Raw genomic sequence first — 12985 nt, forward strand, 5'->3', positions numbered from 1 at the left:
ATTTATATTGCCATAAACACTGGATGATGCTAATTCTTTTTAAAGAAGGACAAGTAATTCTCAGATGCAAAGATAGCTGGTATCATATTTGTAAATAAGACAGAAATTGCTCAGTATTTAGTTCCCTTAGTCCAGCTTCCGTTTTCTGCTGTCACTGCTACAGCTTCCTGATGTAGTCATTTCCCACAGTATGGCAGGGTCTTAAGTGTTTTAGAAAGAGTTTATGCTAGAAATGATAAAACATGACATACTGCTTTTTTGGTCAGCCTGGTGTTTTTGTTTTATTAAACAGGTGAAAAATGCAGCGGCCAATGTACTCAGGGAAACATGGTTAATTTATAAAAACACAAAGCTGGTTAAAAAGATAGACCATGCGAAAGTAAGGAAACATCAACGCAAATTCTTGCAAGCTATTCATCAGTAAGTACTATTTTGCTTTGTTTTTCCTCTCCAGGTGTTCTCTCTTTTTCAATTCTTTTCTCTCTTTCTGTTAGCTTCTATCTTACACTCTCCCCTTCTCCCTTTTAACAGAATATTGCTCTTGAGTTTGATTTTTTTCTCTGAGTAAGACAAAAATAAGGTTTTACTGTGCTATCTGTTTACAAAAGAAGGTATGCTGAAGGTATGCCCAACACAGTTTAAATCAGAATTGTTTATAGGTTTTATAGGAGTTTTCCATGCTTCTTGAAATAGCTATGACTTCTTTATCCTTTGCCACAGAGAATGTCCTTTGTTGTTATGTATTTGCTTACAGGTGGTAAGATACAAGCAAGCTGCAGTATATAGAAGAAAAGCAAAAAAAAAAAAAAAAAGAAAAAAATGTAGTAGTTATTTTGATAATTTCAGATCAGAATGATGTGATAAAAGAGAGGCTATGAGTGTGTATGTAGCATTTAATTAAAAAAGAGTATGCATCAAGCTTCATTTTTACAGCTCAACAGTAATTTGTTGCCATTTCCTCAGTGGATAAAAGCAAGTGTTGGTCAATCAGCTACTACCCCTGACATAGAGAAAATGAGAAAATACACCAACAGACATTTTATGACCCTTGAACACCTCTGCCATAATTCAGATGACTTCTTTCCCTCTGCTGAACTCCAAAACAGTTGAAGAAAACCTGAGAACTGTGAACGGTTTAGTAGGACTAAACTGAATTATGGTAATTCCAGTATTCATCTGAAACTCCTAATACATATTTGTCATAAAGCACATAAAACCCTGAAGAATTTCATGGTGATTCAGTTCCTTTTCCTTGGACTACACAGAAGAAAAAAAAAGAGACTTTTGTCACCAAGAACCACAGACCCATCATAAGGGATGGTTAGGACTCATGCCACTATTTGTTCTGTTTGATGCCCCATCCAGCCTCAGGCTGCCATTTGTCTGGCCTATGAAAAGGGTTTTCCAGAGATACTTGAGGAAATGTAGATAAATTAATCAAGGTTCATTTTATACTGATATTTTGATAACATCTGTGTGAGTCTGTGTGTGAGCCAGCCTGTGAGGAGAAGTGAAGGAAGCATCCATCTGACCCACGTACGTTCATTTAAAGGACTCCTATGTCTCATCTTGCATGGTGAAGAGAAAGGAAAAGCCAGGTTATCTTATTTCCTATTAGTAAATTTAGGCTAACAGTCATTGCTTCTCTGTTTTGTAATTGTGTTTTAAAAGAATAGGTAGCTAAGCTTTGAAGGTATGAAGTATTCTGTAAGCCTTGATTACCATATCATATTTAGCAGACTTGCCATGTTAAATGTTACTGTGCTGTTACAGACATACTTGAGGTAATGAAAGGACTGCAGAGGTTGAGGCGTTTTCCCCAAGGATAAAAAAGTATATTTGTGCAGTATAGTCATCCTGCTTAGCTTAAAGGATTGGGAAGCAGGGAGGGGTGGGAGAGGGTCCTGGGGTAGAGAATGGTGTGTCCTTTGCATCCTTTGCCAGACTTGAATGCCTTATTGAAAAACTTATTCCTTAACATTTTACCTTTCCTATTTATTGTTTGTGTGTGTGTGTCTTGTGTGTGTGCACATGTATTTAAAGACAAATCTAAAAAGCACAGCAGGCTCGATCTGCAGCTTCATATATCATTCAAGTTCAGAAGAACTTCACAGGGTGTAAACTATTGTTCTGCACCTGCCTTAAAAATTCATTAATCAGGTGGGGTGGTGAAGGTAACAGTAAGTTTTTTCCTAGCTGTGCCAGCAAAACTTTGAATAGCTGTGTTAATAATATATTTCCTAATGTTCTTTAGCACTCGCATCCCATTCCAAAACCTTGTATTTAAGAACAAAAATTTAGATATTTTTCTCAGTATTCAGAAGAATGTCCCATGGATGGAAACATTGCTCTAGCAGTTTGCTTTCTTCCAGCTGCAGCAGAGTAGCTGGGTGTGATTTATGTTCTCTCTCTTTGCATCCAAACTTTTCTCAAGGGACCAAGGTACTCATGGTGGTATATGGCTCTCTTCCATTTTTCTGGATTCTTAGGATTTTTTTTTTAGTCCTCCTCCTTCACCTTTTCAGTCATTTGGCTGGAGACGGGAATAAAAGAAGTGAAGCTTCAGTTTTATACAACAAACAAGAGCAGATCATGTTAACAGTCTCAAACTCACAGTCACAGCCCTAAAACATGATTATCCATGACTGTGCTGCCTTCCGCTGGTCTGGATCATTTTTGCTTCTCATGCATACTAAACAAGGTGAAGGTGAAATCACCACTCTAAACAATATCATTAAAAAGACTTTATGAATTCTATGAATAAGAAAATGTACAGATGATAGTTAATGGGAAGGTTTCAAGGTACTGAAAGTACTTCATCATGACAGCAGGTGGATTTAGACTCCACCTGAGGCAATTACTGGTTGGAAGCAGAGGCAACTAGGACTTCCCACCTGCTGAATCGAGCCCACTGTGCTCATTTGGTTGTTTTAGTATATTTTACAGTTTGTTTTCTTTTGTTTTGTCTTTTTATTTCAACAAAATGAAAATAGAGCTCGGAAGTAAGTTGTATGAGCCGTTCCTTTCTAAATTTGCAGAGTTTACCACTGTCTGCATGCAAAAAATAGAGTCTTTATTTGTGAACTTCGGTGGTCTGATTGCTACCATGGAAACGCGATCCAGAATCATGATCTTTTGCTGTGATAAGTGAAGTTTATAAAATCAAGGTGTTTCATATTTTCTCTTCGTGAACTTAAGAACAAAAGTCCATCAGTTTTCTTTAAATCTGGCTGCTGCAGCTAAAGACTTGCCATTACCTAGGTATACGTTTTTACAGACTAACATCTATCACACTGGTGTCAGTTGGTACATGTTTTGCTACATTGTCAATGATTTGCTCAAAATTTTTAAGTGGACATATTCACTGGAAAACAGGTGTGACAAGGAATCTGAAGAAAAGTGGAAAAAACATGTTCTGCAAATTGTCTGAGAGATGTTTACCAAAACACCAGGATTGTCATTCTCCAGTCAAGTCATTACAAACTTACCTGAGTATTAGTTACTGAGACTATGATGATACAGCTCCATACTTTGGAAGTGCTTCCATAGTTTTGCTTTAGCATTGCTCCCACTCACAGACTCTGAAAGCAACATTCCTACAATCTGTATTTATGTTGTGCTCTAAAGGAGGCCTCCAGGGGAAGAAGAACGTATTGCATTCCAGTAACAAGATGCTGGAATGTCAACTTTATGCAAACAGTTGGTTTCTACCTTGTCGGAGTTATTTCCATGTGCTAAGAAAGATACTTCAATCTTCATAACTTTCTCATGGAGGTTAGCCTGGATAATAAAAGAAATGCTTGGTAACCAAAGATTTGGACACAAACTTCCCAATTCTGGTGTATCTTGAAGAAAACTTCCATTAAAAAAAAAAATATATATATATATGTATATATTTATATTGCTTCATCTGTTTCTTATCATTTAAGAGGTCATTTGTAGCCCTTTTCCCCAGATTCCTTTGGAAAAATAAGCACCTCTGCGCAGGATTCCTTCCCCAATTCCCTCAATTCTGCCTCTGGATTAAAATAATTTGTAGCTATCTTGGAAGCATCGAGCTGCTGGAAATGAAGAGAGTTGTTTGCTCCCAAGAGTTTAGGGAAATAATCCTGATCCCAATGAAGCCATTAGCAGTTTCGTCATTAACTTAAAGGGGGTCAGAATTTCATCCCCTACATTCAAAATACAGAGGAACCAAAATGATTTTCCACATTGTTGTTTGGAGCACTTTGAGGCTTACAGAAGTGAAAAAGAGTAAGTCCTTCTGAACTGCTGTGGCTCTACTACAGAGACTGGCAGTGACATGGGGTTCTTTTGTGCCACTGCTAGAGTTTACTTTTTGTTTATACAAGAACAGGTTTATATGCCTTTGTGAAATCATGTTTGTTTTATAAGATACACAAAATTTTCTAAATAACATAATAATTGAGAAATAGGCAGAGTACACACTGGCAACCCATGTGCCACAAAATATTGCCAAACTTACTTTGATTTGACAGCTAACCAAATAGTTCACTTGGCTGGCCCATGGCATACTAGTAGACTTACCAAGTCTCTTATAAATTGATGTGCTGATTTTGAAAAAGACTGTGTCTTGCTTCAAACATCCAGCAGAAAAGTCGCTAAAAGTTCAAGTAATCCTCTGTTGGGAAATGTTTAGCAAAGCACTCAAATAATAAAATGCCTATTTGTGAAAATCACATCTACAAACCCTTACTTTACTAAACATTTACTTTGATTCAAAGAACCTATAAGAAAGATCATGTTCCAAGATTGTGTATAACTAATTAATAACAATGCAGATAGGTAGGCATCAGAGAAAAATACATACTTCTTGTATAGTTTCTCAATTCTCTCGTTTAAATAGTGCATTGAAAAGGTATATCTAATATACATTTAAAATGTAAGCATATTTAGATTCACAAATTATGTAAGAAAATGAAGTGTATTGGCAAGTACATTGTTTATTTAGCTGCTGGTCAGATGGAAGTTGTGTTTAAAGCAATAAGAAACTCACTTATCACTGTATCTCCATCAGGTTCAAACACCTGCTAACCCAATCCATTTCCGACAGAACAGGGCTAATACCTGTATCTAGTCATGTAGACATGGGAAGATTCTTGATTACTACAGCATTAATGACAAAAAACAATCGTTCTATGTTTCTTCCTATGTCTACTTGTCACGATACTGAGGCTTTGAGGAATGTTTTGGCTTTCTTTCATGTAGTCTGGATAAATTGTTATCTCCCTTTTTGAATTCAATTTTAACCATGGCAAATAGTATTCTCAAGGACATCACATTTCCTTGCTCTTTCCTTTTTTGCGGTGTTGAAGAAGCATGCTTCTCATTGTAGCAGGCACATGACCAATTCTGAATTTACACAAAGTACTCAAGGCATTGTCCATGCAGTTATTTGTTCTTGTAAATTTTATGCATGCTTTTTAGAAATCCTTGCATGACTACACAAACACACAAATCTGACTTAAGATTCCACTTTTTAGATTAAGAAGTGTAAAAATGGAACAAAGGAAACTGAATGATCAAGCCAACACATTGGTGGACCTGGCAAAGGTTAGTAGGCAATTATTCTTGTTTTAATGTTTCAAAATGGAAGAATTTGAAAGTGAAAATATGCACTGTATGTGCAGGTATTGTTGACAAGTTTTGTATTTTGGTTTTGCTTTTATTTACAGAAAAAGGAAATATGCATCTGTTTTAGGTTGACACCCATTAAGTGAAACATCTTGTTTATGACTGACCAAAGTTTGAATGCACCATTTGTTTTTTGGGGGGTGGGGTTTCATATTTGAGAAGGATTTCACAATCAAGAGGGTGATCCTGACTGCTGATAATGTGAAGAGTCACCTGATGGATGAGGTGACTGCAGTGATCATGGTAAGTCCTGAACTATGGCTAGGCTGTAGTAGTGTAATGCTGTGTAGTTAAGGGGTTACCTGTCCAGTGACAGTGTGTTTGCTGTGAGGAATCATAGTATGCAGGCCGAAATTGAAGGTTCTGGTTTTCTGTTCCTATTTTCATATGAAGCAGAGACATTGGATAAGTTGGTTTAGGTCTGCATTTGATCACATTTTTATAATGAACAATAGCTGCCTACTTTGCTGATAAATTGTAAGAGTAAGGGTTCATTAAACTTTCTTCAGCCCTTCAAGATAAATTGCAAACTGCTTGTCTATTGTTGCTGGCTTCTTTTTTTTTTTTTTTCTTTTAATATGTATATAATTACTAGAGAATATCAGGGTTGAGCTGAGAGCATTCCAGGTTTCACATTAGACCTCAATACATTTAAGGATCTTAATTTGAAGCTATATTAGAAGTGTCCATTGCTTTTACCTAAGGGTTTCTTGTACACCCCTTTCAGGCATCTCAAAGCCTGCCTCAATTTAAAGTACATCATCAAGGCAAAGATTAAATTCTTCAGTGTTCCTTTGCCTTTTGCTTTAGAGAACCACCTGACAGCCTCACTTGCTGAAATACATTTCACTCTATGGTTTCTAGCAGTAAATAAGTAATTTTCACATGCTATTTAATGTAGAATAGTTTGCCTTCAAGTAATATGCTGGCATCTTGAAATATCAGGCAGAGAAATGCATTGTCAACATTCACCTGATAGTGAAATGCTTCATACTTCAGACAGTCAACCTTTCAATTTTCATTCCCTTTGAATGGTTTATAAACTTCAGCCAGTTTGTCTACTGAATTACATCCAATTTTAACTTTAGTTTAGTCTAATCTGAAGTCCTGGAAGACGGAGAAAGTCAGTCATTTTTAACCATTTTCTGGCCTCAATGGCAAGAAAAACTAATGGAAGTGGCAAAAAAGTGACAGTTCCTGTGAACTAACATGTTTCAGATTACATTTTTATTGACCTGTATGGCATTTAAAATTGTCACTATATGCTTTCTGTAACCAAATGTGGTTTTGCAGTGGGCAAATGGACAGGGGAGCACAGAAGCAGAGGAGTGTACAATTCAGCTTTTAGTCCTTGTCCTGCAGTTCAAAAACAGCCCACCCAACTACTTTTGTTACAGCCAGTTCAAGGAAACCTGTTAGTTTAAGGAGGAAGCAAAGGAACAAAATCTGTATTCTGCTTAAAAGTACAAAGGTGTTTAAAGTCAGAGAAAATGCAGAAGAGTCAAGAATGCATCCCTGCTGTGGCACATGAGTCTTCTCAGGGTTTACACAACTGTTTCTTGGCGTGGTGCGTTTCTAAGCACCAGAACTTCTGAAAAAAAAGGTCTGCTGTTTTGTCTAATTCATTTAGATCTTGGTATTCAAAGTGCTACTCAAAATGTGTTATGTTTCTGCTCAACAGAGTTAGTAAAAAGCTTGTTCTGAATTTTTATGTAAAATTATTTCACAAGGCTATATCTTTTTTTTATTACTTTTTTTTTTCCTTGTGGAGTACAAAAGTGTTTGCAAGCCCTTGTAGATTTTACTGCATGTTACAATATTTTTTAAGATCTATCTAAACCTTTGTTTACGTCCTTCTACTTTCAGACTCAAAACATCATGTATGACATGATTTCTGACTTAAATGAAAGAAGTGAAGATTTTGAGAAGAGAATTGTTACTCTGGAAACTAAACTGGAAACTTTAATTGGTAGTATTCAAGCTCTACCTGGACTGATTAGCCAGACAATCAGCCAGCAACAGAGGGATTTCCTCGAGGCTCAGATACAAAATTATGATAAGCATGTTGCCTACAGTGCTGAACGATCACGATCTTTGTCAAGAAGAAGGAGATCCTCATCCACAGCACCACCAACTTCATCAGAGAGTAGCTAGAAGAGAATAAGTTAACCACAAAATAAAGACTTTTTGCCATCATATGGTCAATATTTTAGCTTTTATTGTAAAGCCCTATGGTTCTAACCAGTGTTATCTGGGTTCTGATGTCAGAATCCTGGAAACCTGAACACAATGTTTTAGGCCAAAATGAGTGAAAACTCTTTTTTTTTTCCCCCGTCCTCCTCTCAGATGCACAGTGAATGCACCTATTATTGCTATATTAGATTGTTCCTCCTGTAATTTCACTAACTTTTTATTCATGCACTTCAAACAAACTTTACTACTACAATATATAATATAATAAAAAGGTTAATTTCTGCACATAGTTGCTTGGTTACTTGGACTTTAACAGTTTTTTAAAAAGCTCACAATCAAAAGGCCTAACTGTAAACATTTAAGAAAGAAAATTGAAGCTTAATCATTATCCCTCAGTATGAAAACCAATTCACTAAACTTTGCTTGCAGTGGAGGGGGAAAAAAATCAGTGTTCATCTAACAGTGTGCTGAATAATATATAGTCATTTTAAAAGGTCACTGACAGCTTCAGTTTCTGAAGGGATTACTTAAAAACATAGTTTATCCTAGAAAATGAGTTAAGAAGTATGCTATGGGTTTTTTAAGATCTTCTTAGGGCTTTTGTTTAACACGCATTTGTACACACGCACATAGATAATACGTATACATATATATATATATGTATATAAAGTTATTTATGCCATGCCCATGGCAAAGATCTTTTAAACTGACTATTTGTAAAGCTGCTGATGTGCAAAAAGCACAGGAAGGGTCCTATTCATTTATTTGGAGTCTCATAATTACTCCAGGTAAGTATGTCCAGACAGAAGCATCACTTTCAAGCTGGAAGTCTCCCATTAGTGCTACTTGGTTTTGGAAATATTGGGTTGTTCCTAACTCTCTCTGCTTCCTTTTTTTTTTTTTTTTTTGTATTTAGTGCTTCTGGAGTGAATGACTGACACACAGAGTTGGAGTGTACACGCTTGTGTGATGGCAGCACAACGTCCTGTATACATTATGCTTAGATAATCCCTGTGGTTTCTGCTATGCCATCAAGTTTAGCAAGAAACTTTTAACAATATTTCCAAAAAATTGTAGTAAACCTGCTGTAGACCGGAGTTATGTGAGTGGGGTATCTGTACTATGTTACTTCCATGCAGAGATAATAAGGTCTTCTTTCTTGAGAAACCAAAGCATAGTGTACATGTTTGTGAAAAAGTTCTGGCTGACTTTTCTCCTTGTTTATATTCCAGAGTAGCAAACCTATGTAAGCTTAAATGCTCAGCACATGCAACTTGCATTCTTGATTTCTATTTATAAGCAGGAAGTTATAAGACTTTATAAAATATTTTATCATATTTGATATTTATAAAATACACTAGCCCTGCACCCTCCCCTCTTAATTTACAGTGAAAGGTGACACAATAGCTAAGCGTAACAAGTAGGTATGGCTAACTGTTTCCAAGGAGTACTACATCTGTCTAGATGTAACTGATGTGCATGTTGTAAGGAAATGATGATTGATCTACAGAAGTTTTTGAGTTCTGGTCAGTAGCAATAGCCAGGGAGGACAGTAGTAGAGAAAGTCAGGGCAGCGTGGTGCTAGATAAGGCAGGGGAGCGGTTCTCTCCAAGCTCCTGAAATTCCCCAAGCCAGGTACAGAATCTGAAAAACAACAGACACTTTGGGCCTATTTATAATAAGTGGTTTGCCTTTTTTTTTTTTGGTACAAAGTATAATAGATAGATGTAAGTTACATACAGTGGCATTGCTTGTTTATAAAAAGCTCACGTGTTTCTCCAGCACTTTTATGTCTTTGAGAAAGATGATGACTTTGCAGTATTTCCCCCCTGGATGAGCAGCACAGTTGCATACCTTTAGAGTGCCTTCCTTATAGACTGTGGTATTTTGTGACTGGAAATAATAAGCTGTATGTGCAGTATTTGCAGTTCTGCTTTGGGGATTTTTCTGTTTTTGTGATGTTCATCTCTCTCAGTTACCAAAGGACAAAAAAAAAAAAAAAAAAAAAAAAGGGGATATTATATAGTGCTAATACTTTACTAGTCCTAAACTGGGTGAGATTTTGAAGGGTCATGAGCCCACCTTCTTCATCCTGTTGGTAGAATTAGAAGTAGTGATTAATAATACTGGAATTTAGTAGTCAAGTTGCAGAATTCTTCCTTGAATATTTTTCTTTTTCTCATTCTCCCATTTTTTGTGTTTAATTTAAGAATGTTTTTCTGTCATTGAAAGTGAAATATGTGTGCTGTAGTTTAAATGCATCCTTTGTCTTGTCAGTGTGAACTAGCTCTTTTCTTGCTTACTACATCTTTTTTATATTTTAAGATTCTTTTTTTCCCTTTTTCTCCTCTGGGTTGTACAATGGGATTTTAAAAGAACTGTAGTTCCATGTTGAAAATTCTTGCCAATCTTTCAGAGTTAAGTTTGACTTAAGATCTGTCTGCAAGTATTGAGCTGGTTTATTCTGATGTGAGAGACCTACTGTCATCTTTGACCTCTCAGTCTTGTGTTACCCATTACAACACAGGAGACCAAACCAAGCAAACCTACTAACTTCTTGCTGTAGCTTTATGCAGGGAGGGCTGATGTGATGCGACTATCACCATCAGTTGGGTTCTATAACAGTCTGCCAAATTCTTTTGGATTTCTTTTGTCTTAGTTTTTAAAGTAAACAGCAAATGATGACACCGTGAAATATTCCAATTCAGTTTCTTAATTCTCTCTAAAGATCACTACAAATATTTTATCTGCATTTTTTGTACTGATGAGTCTTTTCTTCTAATACCTGGTTTTGCAAAGCACTTAAAGTACTCCATTTGAATCCAATCCAAGACAAGACATACACAGACTTACATTCGGGAGAGCACAAAGTACATGGGTTTAATTTTCTGACTCCTAATACAAGATTCCCTTTCATCTTTCCTTATTAGAGTCTTGTACCACAAATTCCATTAATGATTTTTTATTTCCAAAACTCAAACTCTTTCCCCATGTTCAGCATATCAGCTAACCAAAAGGAAAAGTATCGCTATGACTGATCTCTGAAACTGCTTGTGTAGTTGAACATAGATTTTTCTTAGGTTTTTATTTGAAAGATCACTTACAAATGACAAGGAATCCCTCTCAGAGCATATAGCATATTTACTATGTTACAGTTGAAAACCTTCATGCATACCCCTCTTCACTGATTGGAAAATTCAGCTTTCACTTGTGATTGAACATGTCCTTTTCACTGTTCCAGGTACTAATTTAATTTATCAGTTACTTTTGAGTCATGTTGCAAACTGCGGCATTTTTAATGACACTTAGCAAAGATATCTTGGCTGTAAAGACTGGAATGTAAGATCACAAGTAGGCCCATTCACCATGCTTAAAAGTAAGTACATTGATTTAAGTAGTATTTGTTTTAGTTACATTTAAGTCTTTGCAAAATCAGAATAATATGTTCACACCATAAATAACTTGGAAATTCCTCTGTAGTTCTTAATTCTCTAAATCATTATCTTTTATAAGCCTGCAGATCTTCCTGGAAAAGACCCGTGCAACTCGGCCATTCTTTACCTCCCATGTCTCCGTAAAGATGGATCTGATTCAGAAAGAACTTCTCTAAAAGTTAAGCAACCAGCTTAGGATCTGTGAACACCTTCTGGAACTCCATACCTTTCCTCATGAGATGTTCAAAACCCATGGTTTCCTAGAATGGGTCTGAATCACTGTTATAATGAGAGGTCAAAGATGGGTGGTAGGCAAACTGTTTTACTGGTGATCAGTTTGTAAGACTCTTTCTATGTCAGATCATACATGGACATTGATACAATGCACATTAAAAGCATATCTACGTATGAAATAATAAATGGTTTAAATATGAGTGTCTCATATTCAGAATAAAACCTATTACCTTAATCAGTAGTACAAATGTTAATTGTCTGAAAGCTTTTTTTCCCCTAAGACTCGTGAAAAATCCTCACTAAGTTTTATCTTCAGAGAGAAGGTTTTCTGATTAGTGAGTCTGTTCTCACCATCTATCAAACTTTTTGTTGCTGAAAGATATATACATTTTTTTTTTCATTGAAGGAAGCCTTTAAAGTCCTTTTGCCTTTTTAGTCCACTTCTCACAAAACATTTACTAAGTGGTGAGAAGCAGCCAAGTAAGGGGATGGTGGGGAGGTGGGGTGCAGGAAAAAGCTAACACAGCAGTGTCTCACTTTTAGCAACCTGCTTCCATCAGGGTATCTCCGTGCTCAAGTAGAAGCAGACACAAATTTCCCACCCCACAGCACTCTGGCCATCATGCAAGCCAGCTGGAGCCCAGAGGAGCACTGACACAGTAGCACCATCCTGATGTGGACCTTACAGAAATGGTTGGCTCAACAAGAGTCAACAAGAGTTCAATGAGAGTATGTTGAACTTTATATATGCATAAGAATAAAGTTAGCCTACATCTGTCAATCCATGCCATCAGGACTCATGAGTCTGATCTTATGCCTGCCAGCATGCTGGGCTGTATCATCAATTAGCCTTTTTCCTCCAAAACAGTTAGGAAATATCTACAAGGGTCTTTGCCCTTCCATAAGTGGGAAAAAAAAATAAAATACTTAGGAGACATGTTGTGGTCAGGTGTGCACAGGTATGTCTCTGACCTGCCCAAGTGCCTCACCATCTGCATATCAAATCCTCATCCAGAAACCCCATAGTGAGCAAGCACAGCACGGAGCACATCTCTCATGAACAGCTTGATATGCAAGATGAGCAGAAGGAAGAGGAGGGTAGAGTGCTGGTAATTCATGCAATTCTGCTCAAGCCTTACGGCTGAGCACAGTACCACGCCTAATGCAGATGCCTGGCTTCCTGCAAAGAAGTGCTTGCAGCCAGGCAGCTCGGCAGAGGACTGGAGCAGGTGCGGTATGGTCTGGGCTCGTGTGTGCAGATGTGCCCTACAGAAAACTAAAATGCATTCAGTTGCCAGAACTGGCATGACCATATTGCTCTATATTTCACTTTATCAGAGATGCTGTTAAAGTTTGGCTAGGTCAATAATTTCCAGGCTTTCCTATGAAGAAGTTTCTCCTGCAGGGGACCCTTTCTGCATAATATATGTAGGGCATGCAACACAGCTGCAGTGCAGGAAAAATCATAA

At 36.9% G+C, this 12985-nt stretch overlaps 1 protein-coding gene across 5 annotated transcripts in view; it reads left to right on the forward strand.

Annotated features, from left to right (window-relative positions):
- KCNN2 (potassium calcium-activated channel subfamily N member 2) overlaps window positions 1-11751 on the forward strand; it is a 76905-nt gene extending 65154 nt beyond the window's left edge. For all 5 annotated transcript variants that reach the window (XM_072030921.1, XM_038170451.2, XM_072030923.1 and 2 more), the window contains 3 exons: window positions 293-420; window positions 5505-5574; window positions 7522-11751. In XM_072030921.1, coding sequence (XP_071887022.1) covers window positions 293-420; window positions 5505-5574; window positions 7522-7809 — 486 coding nt within the window. In that variant the 3' untranslated portion in view covers window positions 7810-11751. The remainder of the gene's footprint in view (window positions 1-292; window positions 421-5504; window positions 5575-7521) is intronic.
- The last annotated feature ends 1234 nt before the right edge of the window (window positions 11752-12985 follow it).

This window comes from Anas platyrhynchos, chromosome Z, assembly GCF_047663525.1.
Source record: "Anas platyrhynchos isolate ZD024472 breed Pekin duck chromosome Z, IASCAAS_PekinDuck_T2T, whole genome shotgun sequence".
NCBI lineage: Eukaryota > Metazoa > Chordata > Aves > Anseriformes > Anatidae > Anas > Anas platyrhynchos.